At 39.6% G+C, this 27,723-nt stretch overlaps 13 protein-coding genes and 3 non-coding genes across 16 annotated transcripts; 11 read left to right on the plus strand and 5 right to left on the minus strand.

Annotated features, from left to right (window-relative positions):
• Positions 1 to 546: 546 nt before the first annotated feature.
• NUP60 (FG-nucleoporin NUP60) lies at positions 547 to 2,157 on the plus strand (the record flags this gene model as incomplete). Its single annotated transcript, XM_056232162.1, has 1 exon — positions 547 to 2,157. The coding sequence occupies one exon, from the start codon at positions 547 to 549 to the stop codon at positions 2,155 to 2,157; it is 1,611 nt and encodes a 536-aa protein (XP_056085875.1).
• Positions 2,158 to 2,337: 180 nt separating this feature from the next.
• Positions 2,338 to 2,997, minus strand: ERP1 (Erp1p; the record flags this gene model as incomplete). The annotated part of the gene is made up of 1 exon (XM_056232173.1): positions 2,338 to 2,997. The coding sequence occupies one exon, from the start codon at positions 2,995 to 2,997 to the stop codon at positions 2,338 to 2,340; it is 660 nt and encodes a 219-aa protein (XP_056085876.1).
• Positions 2,998 to 3,267: 270 nt separating this feature from the next.
• On the plus strand, positions 3,268 to 4,554 carry SWD1 (COMPASS subunit protein SWD1; the record flags this gene model as incomplete). The annotated part of the gene is made up of 1 exon (XM_056232184.1): positions 3,268 to 4,554. The coding sequence occupies one exon, from the start codon at positions 3,268 to 3,270 to the stop codon at positions 4,552 to 4,554; it is 1,287 nt and encodes a 428-aa protein (XP_056085877.1).
• A 545-nt stretch (positions 4,555 to 5,099) lies between these two features.
• Positions 5,100 to 6,965, minus strand: RFA1 (replication factor A subunit protein RFA1; the record flags this gene model as incomplete). Its single annotated transcript, XM_056232195.1, has 1 exon — positions 5,100 to 6,965. The coding sequence occupies one exon, from the start codon at positions 6,963 to 6,965 to the stop codon at positions 5,100 to 5,102; it is 1,866 nt and encodes a 621-aa protein (XP_056085878.1).
• A 352-nt stretch (positions 6,966 to 7,317) lies between these two features.
• SEN34 (tRNA splicing endonuclease subunit SEN34) lies at positions 7,318 to 8,145 on the plus strand (the record flags this gene model as incomplete). The annotated part of the gene is made up of 1 exon (XM_056232207.1): positions 7,318 to 8,145. One exon carries the CDS (start codon positions 7,318 to 7,320, stop codon positions 8,143 to 8,145), a length of 828 nt encoding a protein of 275 aa, XP_056085879.1.
• A 1,361-nt stretch (positions 8,146 to 9,506) lies between these two features.
• Skdi_1.trna2S lies at positions 9,507 to 9,588 on the plus strand. Its single transcript has one exon. It is a non-coding gene; the product is annotated as a tRNA-Ser (tRNA).
• An 881-nt stretch (positions 9,589 to 10,469) lies between these two features.
• Positions 10,470 to 10,584, minus strand: Skdi_1.trna3L. The gene is made up of 2 exons: positions 10,547 to 10,584; positions 10,470 to 10,513 (listed from the first exon to the last, which is right to left on the minus strand). It is a non-coding gene; the product is annotated as a tRNA-Leu (tRNA).
• Positions 10,585 to 12,724: 2,140 nt separating this feature from the next.
• PAU7 (seripauperin PAU7) lies at positions 12,725 to 13,087 on the plus strand (the record flags this gene model as incomplete). The annotated part of the gene is made up of 1 exon (XM_056232218.1): positions 12,725 to 13,087. One exon carries the CDS (start codon positions 12,725 to 12,727, stop codon positions 13,085 to 13,087), a length of 363 nt encoding a protein of 120 aa, XP_056085880.1.
• A 1,695-nt stretch (positions 13,088 to 14,782) lies between these two features.
• Positions 14,783 to 17,707, plus strand: CDC15 (serine/threonine protein kinase CDC15; the record flags this gene model as incomplete). Its single annotated transcript, XM_056232229.1, has 1 exon — positions 14,783 to 17,707. One exon carries the CDS (start codon positions 14,783 to 14,785, stop codon positions 17,705 to 17,707), a length of 2,925 nt encoding a protein of 974 aa, XP_056085881.1.
• A 559-nt stretch (positions 17,708 to 18,266) lies between these two features.
• Positions 18,267 to 19,574, plus strand: KIN3 (serine/threonine protein kinase KIN3; the record flags this gene model as incomplete). The annotated part of the gene is made up of 1 exon (XM_056232240.1): positions 18,267 to 19,574. One exon carries the CDS (start codon positions 18,267 to 18,269, stop codon positions 19,572 to 19,574), a length of 1,308 nt encoding a protein of 435 aa, XP_056085882.1.
• An 88-nt stretch (positions 19,575 to 19,662) lies between these two features.
• On the minus strand, positions 19,663 to 20,583 carry ADE1 (phosphoribosylaminoimidazolesuccinocarboxamide synthase; the record flags this gene model as incomplete). Its single annotated transcript, XM_056232251.1, has 1 exon — positions 19,663 to 20,583. The coding sequence occupies one exon, from the start codon at positions 20,581 to 20,583 to the stop codon at positions 19,663 to 19,665; it is 921 nt and encodes a 306-aa protein (XP_056085883.1).
• Positions 20,584 to 21,084: 501 nt separating this feature from the next.
• BUD14 (protein phosphatase regulator BUD14) lies at positions 21,085 to 23,232 on the plus strand (the record flags this gene model as incomplete). Its single annotated transcript, XM_056232262.1, has 1 exon — positions 21,085 to 23,232. One exon carries the CDS (start codon positions 21,085 to 21,087, stop codon positions 23,230 to 23,232), a length of 2,148 nt encoding a protein of 715 aa, XP_056085884.1.
• A 485-nt stretch (positions 23,233 to 23,717) lies between these two features.
• Skdi_1.trna4A lies at positions 23,718 to 23,790 on the minus strand. The gene has a single exon. It is a non-coding gene; the product is annotated as a tRNA-Ala (tRNA).
• A 1,050-nt stretch (positions 23,791 to 24,840) lies between these two features.
• SKDI01G0830 (uncharacterized protein) lies at positions 24,841 to 25,326 on the plus strand (the record flags this gene model as incomplete). Its single annotated transcript, XM_056232273.1, has 1 exon — positions 24,841 to 25,326. One exon carries the CDS (start codon positions 24,841 to 24,843, stop codon positions 25,324 to 25,326), a length of 486 nt encoding a protein of 161 aa, XP_056085885.1.
• Positions 25,327 to 25,737: 411 nt separating this feature from the next.
• On the plus strand, positions 25,738 to 26,343 carry SKDI01G0840 (DUP/COS family protein; the record flags this gene model as incomplete). Its single annotated transcript, XM_056232284.1, has 1 exon — positions 25,738 to 26,343. The coding sequence occupies one exon, from the start codon at positions 25,738 to 25,740 to the stop codon at positions 26,341 to 26,343; it is 606 nt and encodes a 201-aa protein (XP_056085886.1).
• A 701-nt stretch (positions 26,344 to 27,044) lies between these two features.
• Positions 27,045 to 27,521, plus strand: SKDI01G0850 (uncharacterized protein; the record flags this gene model as incomplete). The annotated part of the gene is made up of 1 exon (XM_056232295.1): positions 27,045 to 27,521. The coding sequence occupies one exon, from the start codon at positions 27,045 to 27,047 to the stop codon at positions 27,519 to 27,521; it is 477 nt and encodes a 158-aa protein (XP_056085887.1).
• Between the last annotated feature and the right edge of the window lie 202 nt (positions 27,522 to 27,723).

Genomic DNA, 27,723 nt, shown 5'->3' on the forward strand with positions numbered 1-27,723 from the left:
TCAACACAAGGGATCAAGATCTTTATTGCTGTTGCTAGAGTAATATCATATGCGGTGCTTAAAAGATGACGTAAGTTATGGAGCTAATGGAGGATCCAACTGTCGCGGAACTTAACGAAAGCTAAACTGCAAGGGCTGATAATGTAATAGGGTCAATGAACGATAACGTATAAAACAAAGATAGAATTTTTACAGTATTATGCAATATTGTTGTTTCCCTCTTGTAGATTCCTCGGGGAGACTTCTAGCACATTCTATATACCTAATATCGTCATAATCTTTATCAAATGATGGAAGCTCAACAATTATCACATGATTCACATTTATCTCAATTTTTATTCAACCTGTCTCTTTCTACTTATATTACCCATCTTCTATTTTTCGAGAAGTGGTCTGGATTTTTCAGTTTTTTTTTTTAAGTATTTTTTCTCCAGAAAGTGTAAGGTCTAAACTAGAATAGCCATTATAATAGGTATTTCGTAGGATTAAGCGGATCAAAAATACATCAAATAAGCGGCTCAGAAAACTCTACAATACGGAAGCTTAATGCATCGCAAATCATTAAGAAGAGCTAGCGCAAACACATCTCTGGCCCCCTATCGAAAACAAGTTATTAGTAACGCACGCAATAAGCCAGGCCTTTTCTCTAAAATTAAATCTTTCTTTTCTCAAAACGACTCAACTAAGACAGGTACAGGGACTAGAATTGCCAATACAAAATCAGGCAATAAGGTCCCTGATAGGAGAATTTCTAGTATGCCTGGAGGATATTTTTATTCAAATACATCCACAGATTACCATTTCAACCGCTCTGGGGCGGTCTCTTCCCTGAAAGAAGATAGTGATGACGTTGAGAATAACGAGGAACAGTGTGATGAAACCCGTGAAGCGAATATATCCAATGCCCAACTCGCAAATTTTTTTAGTAAGAAAGGTAATGAGCCTTTATCAGAAATTGAAATAGAGGGCGTGATGTCATTGTTGCAAAAATCAAATAAATCCATGAATACCTCGAAAAGAGGGCAAAAGTCATCAGAAAGCAGTAATGCTGATCATTCACTTATTTTAAAAGAGTCAGGAAGTACACCAATTAGTGTATCCAATGCGCCAACTTTCAATCCAAAATATGACACTACTACCGTTTCGAATGCTTCAATGAATACCACTTTGGGAACCATTGGCTCAAGGAAATACAGTTTCAACTATTCCAGCCTTCCTTCACCTTACAAGACGACCGTTTATAGATACAGCGCAGCAAAAAAGATCTCCGATACATACACAGCAAACACATCCGTTCAAAGTGCAGTTTCTGCAAAATCAACGAGAGCCGGTGTCACAAAGCCAACTTCTACCAAAAAAATGAGTAACACAGCTGCAGCGTTGGTTTCTCTCTTAGATGAAAAAGATATTAAGAGGAGTAATCCTGTTTCAGAGCTCGCCAATCCGTACTCTTCATACGTAAGCCAAATACGCAAACACAAGAAGGAGTTCCCAAGTATCGTATCAAGACAAGAAGACAGTCAAGAGCCTAAAACCAAAGCTTTATCCGAAAAGCTTCCTGAAGGAATTGAAGAATCAGTGAAGCAGTCTAACAATGTCAAAATTTCTCCACCTGCTCCAAGTAAAGACTCCTTTGCTAAATACAAACCCGCGAGATCTTCGTCCTTACGCTCGAATGTTGTAGTGGCTGAGACCTCCCCCGAAAAGAAGGAAAGTGTTGTAAAACCCCCTTCCTCTACATTCAACTTTTCTTTTATCGGCGCAAAAAATGTCGAACCTGCTAAAGATGAATATAATAATGGGAATGCGCCACCTACCCCATCGAAAGAATTCAATTTCACTAAACTTCATACAAAGCCGAAGACTGAACTTACAAAGGGCGACTTTATTCCAGTGGAAGGGGACTTTTCAGTGACGCCTCAAAAAAATGTATCGAACAGCTTTGTTTTCAACAGCGTTCAAAAAAAGCCACAGTCAATTCTTCCGTACCAAAACGACAACAAGATTAAAAGTATTGATGCCTCAGTAAAAAGCGATATTCCAAAGTCAGACCTCGAAGAATTTGACTTCAACATTCCTGTCTCATCTAAACTACTAGGAAATGGTTCGGTTGATGAAAACAAAGTTGAGGCCTTCAAATCTTTGTATACTTTTTGATGGTGAGAGTTCTCACCGTGCCATAATTACTGTATAACCCAGCTCAACATGTAAGTTTGTATAAAATATAGTGTCAAGATGAAATCCTCTGGTCCTTTTTACTCTTCAGAAAGGGGAATAACTTAAACAGCTCTTATAAACCTATAAATATTTGAAAAAATACACAAGTTTTCCATTTATTCATAAAATCTTTTGTTTAACAAAAAATTTGCCCAAGTGTTTCATCTGCCAGCCACACGTAACGGCAAGAACAGTCAATTGAATTACAATCCACCACATAGCACGGGAATTAACCGCTTCGGACGCGTTTCTGAAAGTGGCCTCACGATCTCTCATCAATTTTTGTTCTCTTCTAATATCATCAATCCTGGAGTTTAATACGTTAACCTTGGCGTGCAAGATGTCAATTGTGGTTTTTCCTTTAGAATCTAACTTTTCGTCAGTACCAACTTGAAATTCGACGTCAATCTTGGTTTTGGCCTTTATTAACCAGCCACCAGCCTCAGGCTGAATACAAATCTTATGTTCACCTGAATCTAGCGCAAGGAAAGTAAAGTCACCACTTGCTGAACCCTTCTGATGAACAACTACGTGATTATCATCAAACGTCTCTTCAATATCAATTACGACACCAAAATCTTGCGCACCGGCATCTCTGTAATCCTGTAATCCGTCATCGTAAATTTGTGCCTTGTACGTTCCTTGAAACAAAGTGCCTTTCGACAATTCCTTATGGAAACATTTACGTTCAGCACCAGACGTGTAGAAATAGAACGCAGAAACTTGAGCTGGCAAAACTAGACAGCAAGCAAGAATCTGTAAAATGACATTCAAAAGCATGATTTCCTGGATGGGTTGAACGTCTTTGAATAGCTTTTCTGAATTGTAAAGAGAGTATCAAATAAATTCTGCGTGTACGCTTTTCTGCTGATGTGTTTTTTTTAACTTATTACGCGATTCATTTTTCACGGTAAAAGAAGGATCCACGTAAAGAATGGTCGCAAGATAGTACAGCATAGCCAATGGTTATACAGGTTCTTTTGATGCGATCAGTGCATCGCGAGCGAGTCCTTTCACTTGTGTAACGCTTTTAACCCGGTTCTTTTTACTATGAATATCCTTTTACAGGATCCTTTTGCTGTTCTTAAAGAACATCCTGAGAAGCTTACGCATACAATTGAGAACCCTTTACGTACTGAATGTCTTCAGTTCAGTCCTTGTGGTGACTATCTGGCCCTAGGCTGTGCCAGTGGAGCACTTCTTATTTATGACATGGACACACTTCGACCTATCTGTGTTCCAGGGAATATGTTAGGAGCTCATGTCAGAACCATTACTTCTATCTCATGGTCTCCAGATGGCAGGTTTCTGCTTACTAGTTCTAGAGATTGGTCAATAAAACTTTGGGATCTCTCGGCACCGAGTAAGCCGTTGAAAGAAATATGTTTTGATTCTCCAATATGGGGTTGCCAGTGGCTGGACGCTAGGAAGTGGCTTTGCGTTGCTACAGTATTTGAGGAATCTGACGCATATGTTATAGATTTCAGTAACGATCCAGTGGCCAGCCTTCTCAGAAATCCTGATAAGAGAACATTGAGCTCAACATCTGATCATGGATATGTCCTTGTATGTACGGTGCATACCAAACACCCAAGTGTCATTATCGCCGGAACATCGAAAGGTTGGCTAGACTTTTATAAGTTCCATTCTCTATCTCAGTCGGAATGTATTTATTCCCTTAAAATTACGAGTTCGAATATTAAGCACGTAGTAATTTCGCAGGATGGTGGAAGACTGGCTATTAACTCTTCGGATAGGACAATACGACAATACGAGATACGTATTGATGACAAAAGCTTTACCGTTGAATTAAACTTGGAGCACAAATACCAGGATGTGATAAATAAATTGCAGTGGAACTGTATACTTTTCAGTAACAACACAGCTGAATATTTGGTCGCTTCTACCCACGGTTCTTCTGCTCATGAACTATACATTTGGGAAACGACAAGTGGGACGTTGGTAAGAGTTCTGGAAGGTGCAGAAGAGGAGTTGATAGATATCAACTGGGACTTCTATAGCATGAGTATCGTGAGTAATGGCTTTGAATCTGGGAATGTGTATGTGTGGTCGGTTGTTGTGCCACCGAAATGGAGTGCTTTGGCGCCAGATTTTGAAGAAGTTGAGGAAAATGTCGACTATTTGGAGAAGGAAGACGAGTTTGATGAGGTCGATGAAACGGAGCAGCAGCAAGGGATAGAACAAGAGGAAGAGATAGCTATCGATCTTCGAACAAGAGAGCAGTATGATGTCAGAGGGAATAACTTACTTGTGGAACGATTCACAATTCCCACCGATTATACAAGGATCATCAAGATGCAATCATCATCAATTTAATTTTAACGTTCTTCTTCAATAGTGGCAAGTTAAGACATAGGTTATGGCGTTGATAGCGTATTTTCATGCAGTTTGCGGTCATGTTTAGTGCAAGTTATAGAGAGTTTTATGTCTTTCGCACTTCTAGTTGTCTGAAGTTTAACGTTTTCATACTGACAGAGGAGGATCACGACGAATCTATTGATTACCAAACGCACATAGTCCTTTAAACGGACTTCAAATGCCTCGTGCTTTCAGGTTATATACAGCTAGAAAAGGTTGAATTGTCAGTTTCAGTATTACACACCCTCCCTGAGTTTATTAGGGTTTTTATTCATTCTTGAGTGAATCCATACCAATTTTTCTCCCTTCCCTTTCCGCATAATGTTCAAGTCTACATAGTCGAATATATAACCCCACATTAAAGGATTTAAGGTACCTTTAATCGTCCCATAGATGCAATTACAATTTCTGTCTTCCAGTAGAAGCGGAATCAAACTTTATTTTTTTCTTTACATTTTTTTATGTTACATAAACTAAATATTGCTTATTTTATTTCATACCCTTTAGGCCAACAAGGCCTTAGATAACTCATCTGCCAGGTAGTCGGCTTCAGCCTTGTAATTCAAACTGTGTAGGTTAGCAACAGTATATCTGATTCTGCTTTGATCGTTGTATGTATCTTCGCGTGCTCTGATTCTAAAGTCATATTCGTTCATTTGAATACTTTGAGTAATTTTCGTAAATTCATTGGGATCCTCCTCCTTTAAAGACATTAATGTATTTGCGTCAACGCCCAACAATTGTTTAGCTTGGTCATCAAATAAAGTCAACCATAACTGGTTTGTTTCATCGATAATCGATATTGTTAATATATATCTCCAGTTTGGACTTGCATTATTGGTGTCACATTTCTCACACCTCCAGGTGCCATCCGGTTGTTCCAGGACTTTCTTATTACAATTTTCATTAGAGCAAGCAGGGTATGCAAAATTGTCAACCTTTAAGAAACTTATAGCAGCTTTAGCACTAAAGAAATCACCCTTTTCACTTCTTCCTAAGTTTTCAGCCTGAGCTCTAGCAATGGTGATACGTTGAGCAATAAATTTTGTTAAGCTAGCAGCTGATTGGCCACCTACCCCAGGTTCTTGTTTCAAAGTGGTGAAATTTGCATTGCGACCCTTAGAATCGTACCAACCTTTTAGGGCATATGCCTCAGGTATTTCTGGATTCGGAATTAAAGTACTAGAAAAGCCCATGGATAAAGACTTGCCACCAAAATCTGTTACACGAACACCCTTAATAGCAGCAACAGAACCTTCAGGAAGATTGAAGTCAAGGGCTTGTTGGTTCCATAGACCGACTGAGATGGAAAACCCGGAATCGTCAACAATTGTGATATCGCGACGATCAAACTTTTTTCCAGCTCTGGAAGTCAATTCAAATTGCGGGTTAATTGTTTGAATGATACCAAGCACGTCTACATTGGAATTTACTTCTTGGTTCTGGATGGCGTCCAATTTGATAAAATTGAAGTGAGTCTTTGGAACGTTGCTTTCATCAAAACATTCTTCGACAACGGTGTCTCTGTCCAGATTGAGTTCGTAAGGATGTGTCAAGTTAGTAAACTGTGGCTTAGCGGGTTGCAGTTTTGCCTTTGACACGTAGTATACTTTGCCCTCTTGCAAAATTTCGTTAAATTTGGTAGCAAAGTCATTGAATGCGGTGGCTCTGATTTCCCCAGAAGTGTCTAGGAAGTTGACATTGAATAATTTACCATCACCTCTTTGATTGTGCCATGTTTTGATTTCCCCCTTGTAGGAAACTCTTGCCTTGATCGTCCAGACGTTTTGGTATGGAGACAATTGTTCGATGGCAAAAATCGGTCTAGATTTTTGGGAGTTAGAACCTTCATTGACAAATTTTTTTTCGTTAGCATTCAAGTTTGAGTTTGAATGGAGCATGTCGCCTACTCCGAGGTTACCGATGTTTGTCTGGTTAGTGACATTACCATTATCGGATATATCTTCATCTTTCAAAGTTTCATTTGGACGTTCCGAGAAGTAATTGTCCAAGAACGTACTGGCTTGGTTGACCATTTCAGCACGAGACTGAACCAATTCAAAATCATCAACCAAAAGAACGTACTTCTTTCTTTCCCTAACAATGGCGGGTTCTGCAATTATAACGCGAATGATATCGCCCCTCTGCAGCTCCATTGACTGAAATTTGGAAGCAGCTTGATTTCTCAAAAGAGCCTTCATGTGGTAAACACCGTCAGAAATCATGATCAAATTCTTTCTGTTGCTATTGGCACCATCGGATTTCCTGGTGTTGTAAACCTGGTAAACGCCACCGGTGGGGTTATCGTACCTCCTCTTGTTGGTGAAGATACTATGGAAGTCGCCCTTCGAAAGTTGAACACTGCTCATATTTTTTGGGTGTATATTTTTTTTTGCTGCTTTCACGTCTGCCGTAATGTGAGGAGTTACTCGCTTCTTCTTTGATGTCTAGAAGCTGAAGTGATAAGGTCTGTTCAAACCTTGCTTTATGTTATTATTCACGCGTCTTTAGTCGCTTCGCCCAAATTTTACGCGTGACATTTTTCCAGCCAAGAGATGCCATTATCGAGCAGTGGAGAAAGAAGAAGAAGAAGAAGAAGAAGTAGTGCTTTGAAATCCCTCTGAGTTAGGCGGGACATTGTGATATATGACTGGAGAGGACAGTAGACGCATAGCGATCAGTATTTATGCCAAAAGAACGGCAAGAGGTGAAGAGGTGATAATGTCGCCGCTAGTATTCGATATACATGACATCCAGCTTCTGAGGAAGTGGGGTATTTGTGGCGTGTTATCTGGAACACTGCCCACTGCAGCACAGCAAAACGTATTTTTGTCCGTACCCCTGAGGCTTATGCTGGAAGACGTGCTGTGGCTACACTTAAACAATCTTGCCGACGTGAAAGTAATAAGAAAAGAAGGTGATGACATTATGGCGGGAATAACTCCACAGCGGGGTGCTAAGCTAGCCAGGCTGGTCGAAGATCGTCTAAGTAAGTCATTTGAATATCAGAGAAAGTTCAAAAAGGATGAACACATTGCAAAGTTGAAAAAAATCGGCAAAATAAATGATAACACCTCAACTGAAGAATTACAGCGGCTGGATAAATCTAACAATAACGATCAGCTGATCGAATCTTCTTTGTTCATTGACGTTGCGGATATTTCTATGATCTTAAAGGACGTCAATATCGATTTAAATGGTCCATCTTACGATGATATCCGTAATTTGTTATTCAAGCAATACAGACGGACAGAAAAGATGCAGACTTACCTGTTATACAAGGCTTTGAGAGATCAAGGGTACGTTTTGTCTCCAGGTGGACGTTTTGGTGGAAAATTCATAGCATATCCCGGTGATCCACTACGTTTCCATTCGCATTTGACCATACAAGATGCGATCGATTATTGTAACGAACCCATTGACCTGATTTCTATGATAAGCGGTGCAAGGCTAGGGACCACCGTGAAGAAACTTTGGGTCATAGGCGGCGTTGAAGAGGAGACCAAGGACACACATTTCTTCTCCGTGGAGTGGGCTGGATTCGGTTAAGTTGAAAGCTAATCATATGTATTTTTCACTTTCCAGAGAGCCTATATAACTTCTAGAATAGTCTCTCAAGGTTCATGCCTAAATGAAACACAGTTTATACAGTTATATCTATGGCTGATGTATTCAAAGGAGATTTCCGCCCCACATTTTTTACGTTTCTTTACCTATATTTACATTTGTTTACATTCAGTTCAGGGACCATCTTTATTAATACTTAAAAATGATAGAGGAAATATGTGACTTTGTCTTGGAACAAGTATGTTCATCATTATCCACATAACTAATCTTTGTCTGAGGATGAAGAATGTTGAAATGTCATTTTTTATTGGTCAGTAAAATCTTGTAACGATTGTTGGGATTTGTTGGTAATTAGTAGTATTAATTACGAATAAAAAGCAGAACTCTTCCTTATACTATATAAGAGAGGTATATAATAATAAACTAGGGAATTCACTATAAGTTCAATGACACGACTTGTTGGAACAATAATCAACTATCCATCAATTACTAGTACAGCTGATTAATACATTCAATCACGTAACTAGAAGATTATCATATACGGTGTTAAGAAGATGACAAAAATTATCAGACCAGTGAAATAAGATTCAGAACAGTCATCGAATTTAGTGGAAGCTGAAGCGCAAGGATTGATAATGCCATAGGATCAATGAACGACGACGTATAAAATGAAGGAAGAAATAAGAATAAGATTATGTAAAAGTGTCGATTCCCTTTCGTGGATTCCTAAATCCATGAGGAGAACTTTTAGTATATTCTATATACATAATATTATTAACCTTATCAAAAATGGAATCCCAACAAATGTCACAAGATTTTAATGGTCAATGCGACTCATATAATTATATATATAATGTTGATAATTAGTAGTATTAATTAAGAATAAAAGCAGAAATCTTTCTTATACTTTTATAAGAGAGGTATATAAAACACACGCCGATTGGACATGTTAAATATGTTCAATATAATAATAAACTAGGGAATCTACCATAAGTTCAATGTAACGACTCATATCATTTATATATAAATTCCAAGTTGATGTTCAACTAATGGATCTTTGATTTCAGTTAAGCCCACTCTCTGAACAGCTCGTTTAGCATTCCTTCATCCTACCAAAGATACGACATCTGTGTAACATATACGAAGTACACTTTAGAATACAATCTGAGTACTTCAGATGGTAATGATGACTAGTTATGTGAATAATGATGAACCTACTTGTTCCAACAATTCTTAATTAATACTACTAATTATCAACAAAGAACAAGTTTAAGTTTAGACCTGAAGTTCCTGTAATACTTGAATAAGTAAGTTCGCTACATGACACAATCTCATAATAACAAGGCAACTTGGCCGAGTGGTTAAGGCGAAAGATTAGAAATCTTTTGGGCTCTGCCCGCGCAGGTTCAAATCCTGCAGTTGTCGTTATTTTTTTCACCTTCACTATTCAAATAGGAATACCTTTGTTCTTAACCCAAGAATAAAGTAATAGCAAGAAAGAAATCTTTCGAACCCAACCGTCGCTATCTCTGTAATATTCCTTCTTGTAGCATTACTTCAAAATTTCTCTGATAAGTACAATGTTTCAGTCTCACAAAATAATACCCTCCAAAAGGAGGCATTTAAGTCATGCTTTTCGTATTTGTCATGCGAAGTGGCACATTCCAAATCAATGGTGTTAGGCATAGTCTGATTTCAAATATTGTCAGTTTACACCTTCAACATCCATACTTTTTACATTGTGATTTTTTGCATGATTATTGTGGCGGACTTCGCAGGCTCAGGTTATTCTATAATATCATTCGGTATCGGGAAAGTCGGCGAAAATAATTGCAAAGTATAGTATTTTATGTATATCAAGATAAATTTTAAGATGGCTTTAATAGCCGCTGTATTGTCTACGATATCAGATTACATTTGTGTTCGTACTTAAAATTGGCTGCTTGTCAGTGGAATCATGTATCGACCTCAATCGAAGTACTCTTCTAGATACTCCTGTCGCAACATGACACGACACAAAGCAAAATATTGTCTATAAAAATGGACAGCTTGCATATATAGAAATACAGTTAACGATGGAGCACTACTAATACAGTAGAAAAGAATATTCTCATCATGATGAGTAAGTATTCGTACTGTAATGGTCAAGATAATATAAAGTTTGAGGACCGAACTTTATTGTCCTTGTCTAGGAAAAGATATGCATCCACAATTAGTGAGTACACAACCATGACAGCTCAGTTTCTTTCTCAGTTCCTCATATTTTTTCATATTTTTTTTTATTGGTTTTAGAAGTTGTAAAAAAATGGTTGCTAAGAGATTCGAACTCTTGCATCTTACGATACCTGAGTATTCCCACAGTTAACTGCGGTCAAGAGGTTTTCTTGAATCAGGCGCCTTAGACCGCTCGGCCAAACAACCAACTAATTGTGATATTGGAAGGCTACTCTGGTCCCCACACCAACAGTTCACTAACTTCGAAGCGCGCTCGGCACCGTCAACTTCCATCAGTCTCTCTTGGAACAATAATCGACTATCCATCAATTACCAATACCACAGACTTAAAAATTCATTCGTGTAGCTAGAAGATTATCATACACGGTGTTAAGAAGATGACGCTAATTATAAAACCAGTGAGATAAGACCCAAACTGTCATCGCATTTGGTGGAAGCTAAAGCGCAAGGACTAATAGGACTCCCAAATTTTTAAAGAGATTCTAGCATACTCTATATGCCTAGCTTTATTTTCTTTACCAAAAAAAGGAATCCTAACAATTGTCACAAGGTTCAGACTTGCAGTAGCGGTTTGGTCCGCTACCTTTTTATGTCATATTTTCGTTATGTTCTTTTTAATTTAAGACGCTGCGGAAGGCAACAAATCTACTTACAGCGTGCGAAAGAAAGCTCCAATGGGGTTTGAAAGTGTACACGGTATGTTATCTCTCCAAAGCTTCCAGCATAAAGTTTACAGGCCTATACTCATTGGCGGAAAAAAATCTTTTGAGTCAATCCATGTAGTATCAGATCTGTCCATCCTCTTCTCCGCATATCACTAATGGAAATCCGCTATCCTGGATATCGGATCTAAATCGGCTCGTGCCCTTTTGCCGTCATGCTAGTCATGAAATCTACGCTAGTTAAAATGTGAGATCTTGGAAGTGATTGGTATACTATCGACGACCGGGTTTCCTGACTACGGTCACGGTCTGCTACTTTACTGTCATATGATGCTTGAAGGAAATGAAATAATTTTTCAGAATCGTTGCCTTATTATTTATCCTGTTGTAACTGGTATCACGCCCAACCTGTACACTATACAGTCGACTTGAACATCCATTCCTACCGCGCTGTGGCTACTGTTTGTTACAAGGTTATTGATCAAGAATAAAGGTGAAAGAATCCCTCGGTTCCTAATACAAGGATGTTACAAGATCTTGTTTAGGAAACTCGAAAGTGAGATAAAAGAAACAACCTCGTAGGTTACTTTGAATGCTGGCTCACAATAGTGGTTTGAGTTATCAGCCCATTCAGGTAGAGAGTACTGTCCCTAGTGGTATACATTCGTATATGAATCCAGCTTTGAAAATTGCGAACTAATCGAGGATGGGGATTTCTGTCGTTCCGTATAACCTATTGCGTGATTATTGCTTCACCACCTCCTTCCCTCTCTGGCAATTTCATGCCACCCTACAAGAATAGTTTTGTAAGTTTTACGTCCAATGAAAGCTTGGCACTTGGCACGGTATCCCGCAGTATGGCCTCAACAACACCGGTCTTCAAATTTGGCCGCATTGAGCTTTGTAAAGGTATCTGTATTCAGAAAGGTATCTCAAGGCATCTTCTCATTGTCGTAGGCGTACACACATCATCAAATCCGACACAAGTGACGCTACATTCATTACATTCATGTTGAAGCATATCCCTGCTGGCTCTAAGAGTTGTGGTCTCAAGACAAGAAGCTGCTTAATACCTTGTTGGGATACCAACAGCTCTCGTTATTCTGTGTGGTCTGATTTATTGCGTATAGCTGCCCTTTCTTTGTGTATTCTCCTACAGATACGACTGCAAATGCGCATACATAATTTTTCATTGTTTCTAATTTGGGAAAAAGTCCGATTTTCCTCCTGGCAACCGTTTAGTGCCAGGAGTTAAATGACCTTTGAACGAGGGTCCAACCAAATTTGGCTTTGGTTCTATTTCTTGGCCAAAAGTGCAGCTGCAGCTCTAAAGGCACCCTTCCTGTAAGGAACATTCTTGTGCTCTGAACATACGAACGGACATTGGCAATACAAAACTATGTCTCGTATACAAAGCACAGCATCGTTCAAGAACAATTCATTCCCCATAGTAATAATGATTTAGGGATCAATAAGCAAAAGGTGAGAGATATGAGTGTGAGATGGGCGCCCAGTAATGACCCTTTGTGCAGGTGCGATTGGTCAGGGATTTTATATAAATAGAGCAGCTGTGATGAGATATATTTGATAGTATGCCTTCATTCTTCTCTTTCCAGTTAGCTTCATATCACCACTAAAGCAATCACTCAAAAAAAACAAATACAATGGTCAAATTAATCTCAATCGCTGCTGGTGTCGCTGCTCTTGCTGCTGGTGCCTCCGCTACCACCACCCTAGCTCAATCTGACGAGCAAGTCAACTTGGTTGAATTGGGTGTCTACGTCTCTGACATCAGAGCTCATTTGGCCGAATATTACTCTTTCCAAGCCGTTCACCCAACTGAAACATACCCAGTTGAAATTGCTGAAGCTGTCTTCAACTACGGTGATTTCACCACCATGTTAACCGGTATTGCTCCAGACCAAGTGACCAGAATGATCACTGGTGTCCCATGGTACTCCAGCAGATTGAGACCAGCCATCTCTAGCGCTCTATCTGCAGATGGTATTTACACCATCGCAAACTAGAGTCACTGCTTTACGAATAAAATTTTAAGTAGGTGCTAGGAAGTTACGAAAAAACATGACAAAATTATTAAAAAAAACAGAATAATATGAAATTACCGGTATAAATAGTTAGATGCATATATGTATGTATTTGTGTGTGTATATTATTAATATTAAAAATTTCATATTATCAAACTATCCTTCTGCAAAATTAGATGATAAAATGCGTTGGTAACTGTTAATAATTTAAAACATTAGAAGTAAACATAAAAAGACTTGAAAAGAAAGGAAAGCAGACGCGCACAATCTCAATGGACATGACTCCTTTAGCACTAATCCTCATAGAACCTGATATCTCCACAGACTTCCTTTAAATACACACTAGAAATAGTTAGTTTTTCAGTTTCGATTTTCAAATCTTTTAGTCGCGTTTCTTTATTATCAACGTTCGCTTACTCGAAATGACCTTTTATTTAGTCTCTGTTTTTGAACTCTTGATATTATTACTCAGATAATGTGGAGGGAGACATTACATCTGGATAAATATTCTTGATCTCCATTTGCCCCGAAGCCGCCAATAGTGCATTACTCTGGCCCACTTTTATTAAAGGCTCGGAATATTATTGTATATGTTTTAATATACTTGACGACTAACTTGTGAGCCCATTGATTACCATCATAAAGGTCCATGGAACCACTAGTTACTGCAGAAGACCAGGCGGATTTTGCTATACCCATATATATTCTCGACCATTCAAATTCGTTTTTTTTTTGAAACAGGTATATTGTTAAATAATAAACAAAAAACATTCAAAATAAATAATTTTGAGCAATCTGTAGATGGCATGGATCCAAGAGGGAGGCTCACTGAACTTTTCTGAAATGTTCTTGTTGCTGCTTCCTTTTCAATAAATTTTTAACCATATGTCCACAACAACATTCTATTAAGTATTTGCTCACCGTGAGTTATTTTTGGTTAAAATCCCAATAAGAGAGTAGTGGAGATTGAATTTTAGAGCCCCTTAATTCATTAGACTTTATTACCAGGTTCCACTGTTCAAAAAGAAGATCACAGGAACTTGTTCTTCGTATGAAACAGGTCTGATTCCTGTCACTTGTCTTTCTCCAATCAAGCATTGTTGTTGAAGGGAAAGCCTACGTACATTGGAGCGAGCATTGATTGCCTCTGATATGAAGGACCGGCTCTGGGTTATAGGCTGTCCGGCCTGTGTCCATTAAGATTGAGAACACCTGGGTACCACAATTTTTAAAAATTTTGCATTTCATTAGAAGGAAACTCGTAGCTGTGGAGTTCGAAAATGCCGTTCAATTGAATGGTCTTATTAAAAAAGCTGCTTGAAGACCTGTAATCATTGCTTGGCTGCTACACTTCTTATATTGGTGAGAATGTGATCTATTATTTAGCGGGTGCGAGTCACTGTTCCATAAGATGCTTCAGTTTTGTGATTTATAAAAGGGCGTAATAAAATTTGGTCCATTAATTTGTCAACACCTTCTGCCCAATTATGGTGGGTATATGGCCTTTGGTGTGCCGTTATGATCCAGTCGATCTTGCGATGCCCTTTTCGCCTTTTCTTGTTGTTATTTTTGTATACGGGAGATCTAATTCACAAAGTTGTATATTCTGCTTGAAGCCTCGACTCGAGGAATAATAGACACATAAAGCATTACCCTTTTGCCTGGTAAGACTTGATGATGAACAGCATGGCCGACACCGATAGAGTCAACCTGACCCCCATTCAGAGGGCGTCTGAGAAGTCCGTGCAATACCACCTCAAGCAGGTCATTGGGAGAGGATCTTATGGGGTAGTTTATAAAGCCATCAACAAACATACAGACCAAGTTGTGGCGATCAAAGAAATCGTGTATGAGAGCGATGAGGAGCTCAACGACATTATGGCAGAAATCAGCCTTTTGAAGAACCTAAATCATGACAACATTGTTAAATACCATGGTTTCATACGAAAAAGCTACGAGCTGTATATCCTCCTCGAGTACTGCGCTAATGGCTCTCTGAGGAGGCTCATCTCCAGAAGTTCTACTGGCTTGAGTGAAAATGAATCGAAAAGCTATGTCACACAGACCCTTTTGGGGCTAAAATACCTTCACGGGGAAGGTGTCATCCACAGAGACATCAAGGCGGCTAACATCCTGCTGAGCGCAGATAACACTGTCAAACTCGCTGATTTCGGCGTCTCCACTATTGTGAACTCCAGTGCTTTGACCCTTGCCGGCACGCTCAATTGGATGGCTCCAGAGATCCTTGGCAACAGGGGAGCCTCTACACTTAGCGACATTTGGTCTTTGGGGGCCACTGTCGTTGAAATGCTCACAAAGAACCCACCCTACCACAATCTAACAGATGCTAATATCTACTACGCTGTCGAGAATGACACCTACTACCCGCCTAGCTCCTTCTCTGAGTCACTAAAGGACTTCTTGTCCAAGTGCTTTGTGAAGAACATGTACAAGAGGCCAACAGCTGACCAACTGCTCAAGCACGCGTGGATCACCTCCACGGAAAACGTGAAGGACGACAAGCTCAATAAATTTAAGGAGGACTTCACCGACGCTGACTACCATTGGGATGCCGACTTTCAAGAGCAAAAATTGGACCTATCTCCCTCTAAATTCAGTTCAGCAACGGCTCCTGCCGCCTGGACAGAGAACAATCAAGAAATGGATATGATCCCCCCCACTGAGAGCCAATTGCTGAGTCAATTGAAGAGTTCATCCAAGCCTTTGACGGACTTGCATGTACTCTTCAATGTCTGCTCTCTAGAGAACATCGCAGATACACTTATCGAATGTCTATTGCGCACGAGTGTCGCTGCACAGTTAATAACCACATTTGGCTCTATCTTTGCCTACGACATCCAGCATAATCACTCTAGATTGCGACTCAAATTCATCGCCATGGGGGGAATCCCATCCATCGTCAAATTCGAACACTTAGTCAAATACTTCGTCATCGACTATTCTCAGACTTTGATTGAATGCGGAATAATGTATCCGCCGAATTTTGCATTGCTGAAAACCCCCAAGTATGTTTTGGAACTTGTGTATAGGTTTTATGATTTAACATCTACGGTCTTTTGGTGTCACTGGTGCTCCAAACACCTCAATTTATCGCTACTTCTCAGTAACATCCATGAAAGAAGGGCACAATCTATACTACTAAAACTGTCATCATACGCTCCCTGGTCTTTTGACAAAGTCTTGCCTTCTCTGATCAACTATAAACTTAAGAAGAAAATTCTAACCAACCCTCAAATCACTTACGTAGTCTTCAAATCAATAAACTATATGATAACTACAAACGATGATAAAACTCACAAGTCTGCTGCCCCTTCTTCTTCCTCCTTGCCATTATCCTCTTCACCCACAAGAAACTCACCATTGAACTCAGTGCAGTCTCCCTCAAGGTCCCCAGTTCATTCTTTAATGGCAACACGCCCATCGTCCCCAACGCGACACAAAAGTGTCTCAAACTTCCCGCATCTGACCATATCTTCAAAGTCAAGACTTCTCATTGACTTGCCGGAAGGGTTTTTTACTTGGTTAACTTCATTCTTCGTTGACATGGCCCAAATCAAAGATCTTCCCGTTTTGAAGTATTTCATCAAACTTTGTTACCTTACAGTGCATTTAAACAACACGTTGTTGAACGATCTACTTGACAACAATGCTTTTTTCGTCTTAATCCAGAATATCGACACCATCATACTCTCTAATGACGACAAAAAAACAGCAGCTTTCATTTGGAAACAAATCACTGCTATATGTGTTGACATGAGTTTGGATATGGAACGAATGAACCCTTCTTTGTTCTCCACAGCTATAAATTTCATCAGAAGAAGAGACTACACGTCTATTAGTGGGTTGGAGATCATATTGAATTGTTTGCATTTCACACTGCGCAATGCGCCTGATGATGTCGCTTCCACAATGAGCTCAGCGGACTCTCATAGTGTTTTTCTCATAAAAATCAACGATGAAACGGTTATTGACTTACCGATTGAACAATTAGTTGACCTGTTTTACGCATTGAATGATGATGACGTTAACCTCAGTAAGCTGATTAACATTTTCACTAAGATATGCTCAGTACCCAGTTTTGAAAACCTTGCAATTAATATCATATTTCACCCGAATTTTTATGAAAAGACTGTTTTGTTTTTTAACACTTATTTCAACAGCTTGCTTATCCAAATCGATCTATTGAAATTCATAAAGTTAATATTTACAAAGTCGCTATTGAAAGTTTATGACTACACGGGATCCCCTGATCCAATAAAGCAGACGAAATCAAACCATCACAATAAAGCCACCGTTTTCAAACTTCGGGCCATCCTAGTAGAAATAACAGAGTTCTTGAACAACAACTGGAACAAGAATGATCCAAAAAGGAATTCCAATCAAGTTGGGGGGGACTCGGTTTTGATTTGCCAGCTATGCGAGGATATTCGTTCATTATCAAAAAGGGGAGGCCTGCAAAAAGTTTCGAGTGTCACTGCAGCAATTGGTAGTTCGCCGACAAGAGATGAGCGTACTAATTCGCAATCTTCTAGATCGAAAAGCGATGCCTTTTCAGTACCCACTACAACATTTCAAACATAACATAGTAATTGCATGAGTATTTATATGTATATAGACAGAGAGAAAGAAATATAATTTAGCATCATGATAAAGAGCACATGCATAATCGTAAATCTTCCAGGAATCAAACCTCATTTATTTGTATAGAGATCCATAAAAAATTTCATCTTCCGCTAATCCTTGCACATGGAGTTGTCAGGTAAGTTTTCGAAATAGATAATAAGGCCTTGTGGTCCCAAGAGTATTATGTCTATGTTTCTTTTTTTCTTTTGAGATCAAATTTAAGACCTCACTGCATCTTGTTATCAGGACTTCTGGCTATACATCAAGGCAAGAAGCATGGCAAGCCTTGCATTATTACATAACGATCACAACAGAAGAGCCTCCCGATAGGTTGAAGCAAAGAAGTGAATTTTTTTAACGTTTTCTAGATTTTTCATTAGGTTTCCTAATTGGGTAAGACATAAATAAAAGTGAACTTTCAAAAGAATATCCATTGATATAAGCGAAAGAACACAATTTGCAACTATAAGCTGAACGCGACCAATATTTGGAAATCGAATCAATTCTACATTTTAATATGCATAGACGACAGTTTTTTCAGGAATATCATAGTCCGCAACAGCAGCAAGGACATTCACCAAGATCGGAATATCAAGTTCTCGAAGAAATCGGGAGAGGCTCATTTGGGTCCGTACGAAAAGTCATCCATATACCCACCAAGAAACTTCTGGTTAGAAAAGACATTAAATATGGCCATATGAATAGCAAGGAGAGGCAACAGTTGATCGCCGAATGTAGTATTCTGTCGCAATTGAAACATGAAAATATAGTGGAATTCTATAATTGGGACTTCGATGAACAAAAGGAAGTGCTGTATCTTTACATGGAGTACTGCTCCAGAGGTGACTTATCTCAAATGATTAAGCATTATAAACAGGAACATAAATACATACCGGAGAAGATCGTGTGGGGTATTTTGGCGCAATTATTAACTGCACTTTATAAATGTCATTACGGTGTCGAATTGCCGACTTTAACCACAATATATGATCGAATGAAGCCACCAGCGAAGGGGAAAAACATTGTCATCCATCGTGATTTGAAACCAGGTAATATATTCTTGAGTTATGACGATAGTGACAACAGCCTCAGTGAAGAAGTAGACGGTCACGACGAAGTAAACAAAAATTATTACAGAGACCGTAGAGTAAATTCACGCAAAAAAGGAAGTTCTATGGATTACAGCCAAGTAGTAGTTAAACTGGGTGATTTTGGGCTGGCCAAGTCTCTAGAGACTAGTATTCAATTTGCTACCACATATGTGGGTACACCATACTATATGTCGCCTGAAGTGTTGATGGATCAGCCATACTCGCCACTATCCGACATTTGGTCACTGGGTTGTGTTATATTTGAAATGTGCTCATTGCATCCCCCATTCCAGGCAAAAAATTATCTGGAATTACAAACCAAGATCAAAAACGGGAAATGCGACACTGTTCCCGAGTACTATTCTAGGGGACTTAATGCCATAATACATTCAATGATAGACGTGAATTTGAGGACCAGGCCTTCCACTTTTGAATTATTGCAAGATATTCAGATACGGACAGCAAGAAAGTCGTTGCAATTAGAGAGATTTGAAAGAAAGTTATTAGACTATGAAAATGAACTGACAAACATCGAAAAAATCCTGGAGAAGCAAGCCATTGAATATGAAAGAGAACTAAGCCAACTAAAGGAGCAGTTTACACAGGCTGTGGAAGAGCGAGCCAGAGAAGTAGTGAACGGTAAGAAAATAGGTAAAGTTCCAGAGTCTATAAACGGATATTATGGTAAAAAATTCTCCAAGCCTGCATACCACTGGCAAACTCGATATCGATAAGACTCGGTTTGGGAACATTATATGTATATGTACGATTCATATTTAGTGCAAAATATACTGGTGTGCTTGTAACAAATAAAAAAAAACTTTAGTACGTCCATTTGGAGCCTGTCAATGCTTCATACGCTTCTATATACTTGGCCCTTGTTCTGTCGACAATGTCTTGTGGCATTTCCACGCCGTTAACACCGTTCAACTTATTGGCAGTAAGCCAGTCTCTTAGAAATTGCTTGTCGTAGGAATCTTGGGACTCTCCCACCTTGTAGGAGGCACCATTCCAAAATCTGGAAGAATCTGGAGTTAGCACCTCGTCTACCAGGATAATCTCGTTGGTCTTTTCGTCAATACCAAATTCGAACTTGGTGTCGGCAATGATAATTCCCTTCTCCTTGGCATAATCTTTGCATTTGGAATAGAGTTTGATAGCCAGTTCTGCCACCCTGCGCGACAAGTCTTCGCCTACCAGCTCGGCAGCTTGAGCAGGAGAGATGTTTTCATCGTGTTCACCTTGTTCGGCCTTGGTTGATGGGGTGAAAATAGGTTCCGAGAACTCTTGCGATTCTTTGAGTCCCTGTGGTTGCTTCAAGCCGTGCACAGTGCCAGATTTCTTGTATTCCTTCCAAGCAGACCCGGTGATGTAGCCTCTGACGATCACTTCCAATGGGATAAGCTTGTGCTTGTGAACCAATAGAGAACGTCCTTCTAATTGACTTTTGTATTTTGGTTCGCTCAGCTTTGCGGGCAAGAAATCGAAAATGCTCTTCCCTGGTGCAATATCAACTAAATGGTTACGCACATCACTGGACAGAAGCTTGAACCAGAACTCTGAGAGTTTGGTCAACAAGATCCCCTTTTCAGGAATGCTGTTTTCCATGATGACATCGTATGCAGAGATACGATCCGTAGCGACAAAAAGTAACGTACCAGCGTCCACCTCGTATATGTCTCTAACTTTTCCTCTGGCCACCAATGGCAATATACCGTCTAACTCAGTTTTTGTAATTGACATCCTCGTTACTCTTTTCGTATTTATTGTGTATCTTTTTTAGCAATGCTTACGGTCCAATCAGTCTTGACAGCAGCTCCTACCAAAACGCCACACTGAACTGTTTACCCCAGCAACTTTGGATGGGAATATATGTAAATATATATACAAGAGTCTACACCTGCAGAGATGGCATCTTCGAGATTAGTATTATTACATCTTCATCTCTCGCAAGAGTCAGACTGACTCGTGAACGGCTTTCGGGTGACCCTTAGGACATTCTTTTTTCACACCTTTAGGAAAAGTTTCAGATGAGTTTGAATTTCGAATAATGGCTAGTCGGATCGGGTTCTATCTGCAGAAAGGCTTGTACATCGGTAAGTTGGTCGTGTTTTCTGCTTTGCTATCGAGTGGAACTAGTTCTATTCTTTTCTATTCGTGGTTTATTCAAGGAGTTGGACGTGTTCAAGTCGAGGAAGAAAGAAGATATAGATATTTTGGAAACATTCTCTGTGTAGAAAGAGAATGAGTAATAAGGAACAGCATGTTGATGAGGCTCCCGGAAGTGCTATCAAGAAGATAAGTACTATAGCTGCTACATGTGATAATGGGTACGCGCCTACGCTAATCACGACGAGGTCGGGCATGGACTCCTCACAGTCGCATGCCCTACTGAATGATCCGACCCTAATAGAGGATTATTCTGATATCATAAACAATAGGCCTATGGGTGGAAGCAAGCTGAATTCAGGGAACGAAGATTCCGAGAGTATGGGCGGGAGTGTTGTGGTGACGCCTACTTCCAATAAGAGTTCGCCCTTTAGCTCGAAACCTAATATACTGGGCAACGCAATAGAACAGAGCCATTCATCCTTACGGAATAAAGATGAGAAAGAGGATGTTGAGGAAGAGGAGGCCGAAGAACATGCGCATAGCGACAGTGGAAGGGATCAACGACATTCAAAAGAAAACTCTACCGAATTTCCCGACTCATATGATTATTCGGATTCCGAATTCGAGGATAATTTGGAAAAAAGGTTACAACGGATCGAAACCGATTCTATGGATAGTGGCGATAAGGATGAGGAGCATTTTGTGGTGGACCGTACAACGAACGACCGAGAACTTTCCGATGTTGATGATTTTAGCGACGGCTTGAAGTACGCCATTTCCGAGGACGAGGAAGAAGAGGGCTACACTGATGATGACGATTTTGATAAGAAATTTGAAAATGCGGATTTTGAAGGAGAGAAGGGCGAAATGAATGAGGAAAGTGACGATTACCAACCCTTATCCCCGCCAAGAGAGCTGGACCCTGATAAATTGTATGCCCTGTACGCGTTCAATGGGCACGATTCTTCACATTGCCAACTAGGGCAAGACGAATCATGTATACTGTTGAATGACCAGGATGCCTACTGGTGGTTAGTGAAAAGGATCACGGATGGTAAGATTGGGTTTGCGCCTGCAGAGATTCTAGAGACATTCCCGGAAAGATTAGCCCGATTGAACTGTTGGAAAAACGAAAACATGTCTTCTCAATCGGTGGCTTCATCGACGGACTCCAAAAATGATTCCGCTAGCTCCAATAAGAACGATGAGAGTGACACTGACAGTATAATTCCGACACCTGCATTAAATGGGTATGGCAAGGGGAACAAGTCTGTTAGTTTCAACGACGTCGTTGGTTATGCAGACAGGTTTATAGATGATGCGGTCGAAGATAACTCCTCGGATAGTAACGACGATGACGACCATGAAAATGGAAAAATGTACGATGAAGATACTGGTGATGACAATGAAACAAAAGTTAGACACCGGGACGAATTTACTGAGGCGAAATTAAGTTTTGGCAAATTCGAGGACGATGACATGAGCGATGTGGTGAGCGATACCTCCTTCAGCACATCTTTGAACACACCTTTAAATGTAAAAAAAGTTCGGAGGGCAGGCAATAAAAGTGACAGCTTCCTCAAGGCATCCTCCATCAATGACAACGAAGATAATCGTAATGAGAATCAAAATCCACAGCAAGAAAAGCTGAAACCAGTGGACACTGATTATGATGCTGATTTAAGAAAGGTTTTTGAAGCGCCTCGTATGCCATTTGCTAATGGGATGGCGAAATCCGACTCTCAAAATTCTCTTTCGACGATTGGCGAGTTTTCACCTTCATCATCAGAATGGACAAACGAATCACCTTCGACGCCAGTAGTTGAGGAAAGCAATGGAATTCCATCATCTAGAGCAATAAAGGACATTTCACAATATATTCAGGCAAAGTCGAAAATCGAGAAGTCGTCAAATATCGAAAGCACAGAAGAGCAAACCCAAGTTCAACCCAGTTCGGAAATTGCTGAAGCAAAGGAAAGTCAGGCCGTAGTTGAGCAGGCGGGAGAGGAGCTACAAAATCATGATACTATACATGGGGTAGAAAAGCACTCAAGCTTATCGCTACATTCATCATCGGATGAAGATTTCTACATGGATGAACAAAGAGTGGTGTCATCAGCAAGCATTAACAGTTCATTTTCCGGATCAAGGGCATTGTCTAATACGAATGGGTCCGATCCAGCTTCGAAGCCCCATTCCTTGGTGCAGCATCTTTATGCTCCTGTTTTTGATAGGATGGATGTGCTAATGAAGCAATTGGACGACATTATTCGCAAATAATAATATTTCTACAGCATCTACCACTTTCTTATACAACGAACTTGCATCATATTCATAATTATTTATTTCTTTAAAGGCGGCCTTGCATACAAAAATAACTGAAGCAAATACCTAGGTTTATCGTATTTATAAAACTTATTTTTTTTTCTGTTCATTTTAATTTCATTCACCTTAGAACAGAGAAACTCAAGAGTGGAATGCTGTGGCAGTTAAGCATCATTCGATGAGCAAAAAGAAAGGTAAATGAAAAAAAAACATTTCTCGCCAGCGATCACGCTTTTGTTATAGCCCTATATGAAACTATCTACTAGATTAGAAATACTGACCTAGTTCGCATATTAGCATTTTAATTTATAGTATTAGACTTTGTACAATAAAAGGCTATTAGTATCTCTGATAATATAATTATACTGAAAACACATCTTTACCCATTGTTAATGTGACGGTTATTCATGCGATTGAACGCCAAAATCGAAAACAAAAAATGGACGCAACCGGAATCGAACCGATGACCTCTTCCTTGCAAGGGAAGCGCGCTACCAACTGCGCCATGTGCCCAGATTATTATAAAGGGGGTGCTTCATGAGGTAATAAATGTCAACTCGGCAAACCTGCTCGAGTCAAACTGATTCTTTGAGAGTATCAACTCGCTCCATCCAATATACATATTGTTGGAATAAGCGACTACGCATATACACTTATTGTTGGAACAAGTAGGTTCATCATTATTCACATTACTAATTATTATCACATCATCATCACTCTCTGAGGTATTCAGATTATATTCCGAAGTGTACTTCCCATATGCTTACTGACCATTAAAATCTTGTGACATTTGTTGGGATTCCATTTTTGATAAGGTTAATAATATTATGTATATAGGATATACTAGAAGTTCTCCTCATGGATTTAGGAATCCACGAAAGGGAATCAACACTTTTACATAATCTTATTCTTATTTCTTTCTTCATTTTATACGTCTTTATTCATTGATCCTATTGCATTATCAATCCTTGCACTTCAGCTTCCACTAAATTTGATGACTGTCCTGAATCTTATTTCACTGGTCTAATAATTTTTGTCATCTTCTTAACACCGTATATGATAATCTTCTAGCTACGTGATTGAATGTATTAATCAGCTGTACTAGTAATTGATGGATAGTTGATTATTGTTCCAACAATGCTACACAGATGTCGTATCTTTAGTAGGATGAAGGAATGCTAACCGAGCTGTTCGGAGAGTGGGCATAATTGAAATCAAAGATCCATTAATTGAACATCAATTTGGAATTTATACATACATGGTATTCGTCTTCACATTGAACTTATAGTAAATTCCCGAGGTTATTGTTATATTGAAAATACTTAACATGTCCAATCTACGTGTGTTTTTAGGTACCTCTCTAATATTATATAAGAAAGAGTTCTGCTTTTATCCCACCATTCATGATCCTCCTATATTGATTTTGAGATGTCGTAACAATTGGTAAAAAAATGCCTCTAAAAAAAAGGAAGACTATAAAAAGAAGTACTTTAACCAGTATCACATCCGTCACTACTCCTTACTATAACTAGAGTAAAGAGAAATTATACTTAAACTGCACACATGCAGTCTCACTTGGAAAACAACGATGTCAAATTGGATGCGTTGAGTGAACCTAATGCAAGTTTAATCGAGAACAATGTCACTCTTCCTAAAGACATATTCGGTTCGTATTCAAGTTATTTGCTTTACGAAGTGGCTAGCTGTAAACCGGCATTGTTTTTGTTCCTGGTGATCGTGATTTCATTTTCATTGATCGTGATTTTTAATGATCGCGATAATTGCGTTGGCTTTTCTATAATGGTGATTGTGGTATCCCTTCTGGCCTTAATAGTTGTTGTGGGAAATACGGTTGCGAGACCGACGAGAAACCAAAACTTCAAGATAAAATTTTTGGTGGAGGTAATAGGACGCAAGCCATCTGGTAAACCTGGTCGTATCAAACCAGACCCGATTCTGGGGGCGTATGTTTTGAAAGCGGTAGAAGTTGAGAAAGAAGCTCAGCGTGAGTATTGGAGGAAACAGTTTCCAGACGCTGATTTACCTTAAAGCAGAAGCCTTGCCATTTACCCAGTATACTTTTATATATTACCAAGTAGAAAAAATAAGCAACTTCAGAAATATATCAATTGGGTGTAGACTCATTCAGGTGTATGGATAGGTATTTTGCGGTTGCAACCAACTCATTTATAGAGGCACTACAACCGACACTATTAGTTTATGTATTTTGGTCAATTGGGCTGACGGTAGTCATCGTGGCTCGTCATCGCCTCGGAGAAGTTGTAACAATGGGTGAAAAATGCGTCTAAAACTAAAAAAAAGCAGATTGTAAAAAGGGTTCAGTAATATTGGAATATTTGAGCAGAATTCAATTAGTGCAAGACAAGTTACCATTTTAATCAGTGTGACATCCGCCAATTCTGCCATATAGCTATAGATAAAACAAAATTCAAATTGTTCATGCAAGCTCATTCAGAAAATCACGATGTCAAGCTGGATACGTTGAGTGAACCTAATGCACACTTAATCGAGGAAAACGTGGCTCTCCCCGAAGACATCTTCAATTCCTACTGGAGCTATTTGCTTTACGAAGTGTTTCATTATAAGCGTCTAACGTTTCTGTTTCTGGCAATCGGGATTTTAGTCTTTTTGATTATATTTTCTCATAACCTTGCCTGCGTTTTGGTTTCTGTACTGTTGCTTATTGCATGTTTCATCATCGGTTTACAAATTGCTACGTCTGGAGGTTTCTTTGAGCCCATCAGTCATCAGGATTTCATTTTAGAATTGTTGGTAGAAGTTATCGCACGCAAGCCAGCTGGAAAGGGATGGAGGACTATTGCATATAATATGAACCAATATCTGTTCAATGAACGACTATGGAATACTCCGTACTACTTCTATTCTGGTCGGGTATGCCATGATTTCTTCAGAACGGCCGTCAAGAGAGTTCAGAAGGTCAAAGACCCGATTTTGAATCCGCACGCTTTAAAGGCTATGAAGGCAGAAGAGGAGGCTCAACGTGAGTACTACAAAAGACAGTTTCCAGACGCTGATTTACCCTGAAGCAGAAGCTTTGCCATTTACCTTGTACACATTTATATAGAGCAAGTATTAGATTAAGCGATTTCGAGAGCATCTCAATTGAGCGTGGAGACTCGTTCGGGGTGTATGTGCGATATCATGGGCTGGAAGGATCGTTTCATATGTTACCAAGGAAAAGAGTTCCAATATCCGTTCAGTAGAGATTCTCTCACTTGTACTGGAGGTAGTACACGAACCAATATCTTTTCGAGATGAGATTATGGCACACCCGATACCATTTTTACTGTCACCGGGACTGCCGTCGTTATTTTCTAAATCTTATTTCAGGGAAAACTTTCAAGACGCAAACAGCTACAACAGCCAACGCACCTAAAACCTTCACTTTTGGTATGGAACCGGATTATCAAACGTGTCTTTTCGAACCAGCGAAGATCGAACAACAGTCGCAAGAGGATTATTGGAGGGAGCAATATCCGGTTGCCGCCGGTACTTTTTTTAGGACTAGCTAGGTTAACTTGGACGTGATGCGCATTATGATTTTGTATAATAGTATACGGCGCTAATCGGGCCATTTCTGCCACATTTTTTTACTATAAGAAAGAGAAACTCTGGAAAAGCAGGTTCAGTCAGTATTGTTCGTGCAGCAGCAATTGGACAAAACAAGTTACCATCGTCGCGTTTGTCAACGAGACACTATGCATTGCAGATAAAAGATAAGAATCATGCAGTCTCACTCGGAGAAGGACAATGTCAAGTTGGACACGTTGAGCCAGCTCGAAGCGCATTTGATCGAGGACAATGTGGCTCTTCCGGAAGACATATTCAGCTCGTATCCCAGTTATTTGCTGTACGAACTGGCACATTACAAGCCAACAATGTCTCTTTTCATGGTACTGATGATTTTGATTTCATTGACCGTCGTTTTCCGTGAAAACTTCACTTGCCTTGTCATTTTTTTAGCATCCATCGTCTTGATTTGTTGTCTTTCACCCGTTGCATTATGTCCCTTCGAGGAACAGATAAGCGAAGAACTCTACCAAATTAAGCTTCTACTGGAGGTGATAACTCGCAAGCCCGCGGTGAGGGGAAGGGAATGGAGAACTATCACGTACAACATGAACCAGTATCTGTTTGACAACGGGCTATGGGTACTCCATACTACTTTTACTCCGAAAAGACTTTTTATCATTATTTTCTAGACCTTGTCAGGTACACAACTTTCAAGACGCAAGAGGAGTCACCAAGCAGCAGCAGCAGCAGCAGCAGTGCGGATGCGACTTCCAAGCCCGTATCACTTTATAGAAAGTACGTCGTCAAGGCAGTGGAGACCGAGGATAAGGCCCAGGAGAATTACTGGCGGGAGCAGTATCCCGTTGTCGATACGCTTTCTTAGACGGAATA

This window comes from Saccharomyces kudriavzevii (assembly GCF_947243775.1).
Source record: "Saccharomyces kudriavzevii IFO 1802 strain IFO1802 genome assembly, chromosome: 1".
Lineage (NCBI taxonomy): Eukaryota > Fungi > Ascomycota > Saccharomycetes > Saccharomycetales > Saccharomycetaceae > Saccharomyces > Saccharomyces kudriavzevii.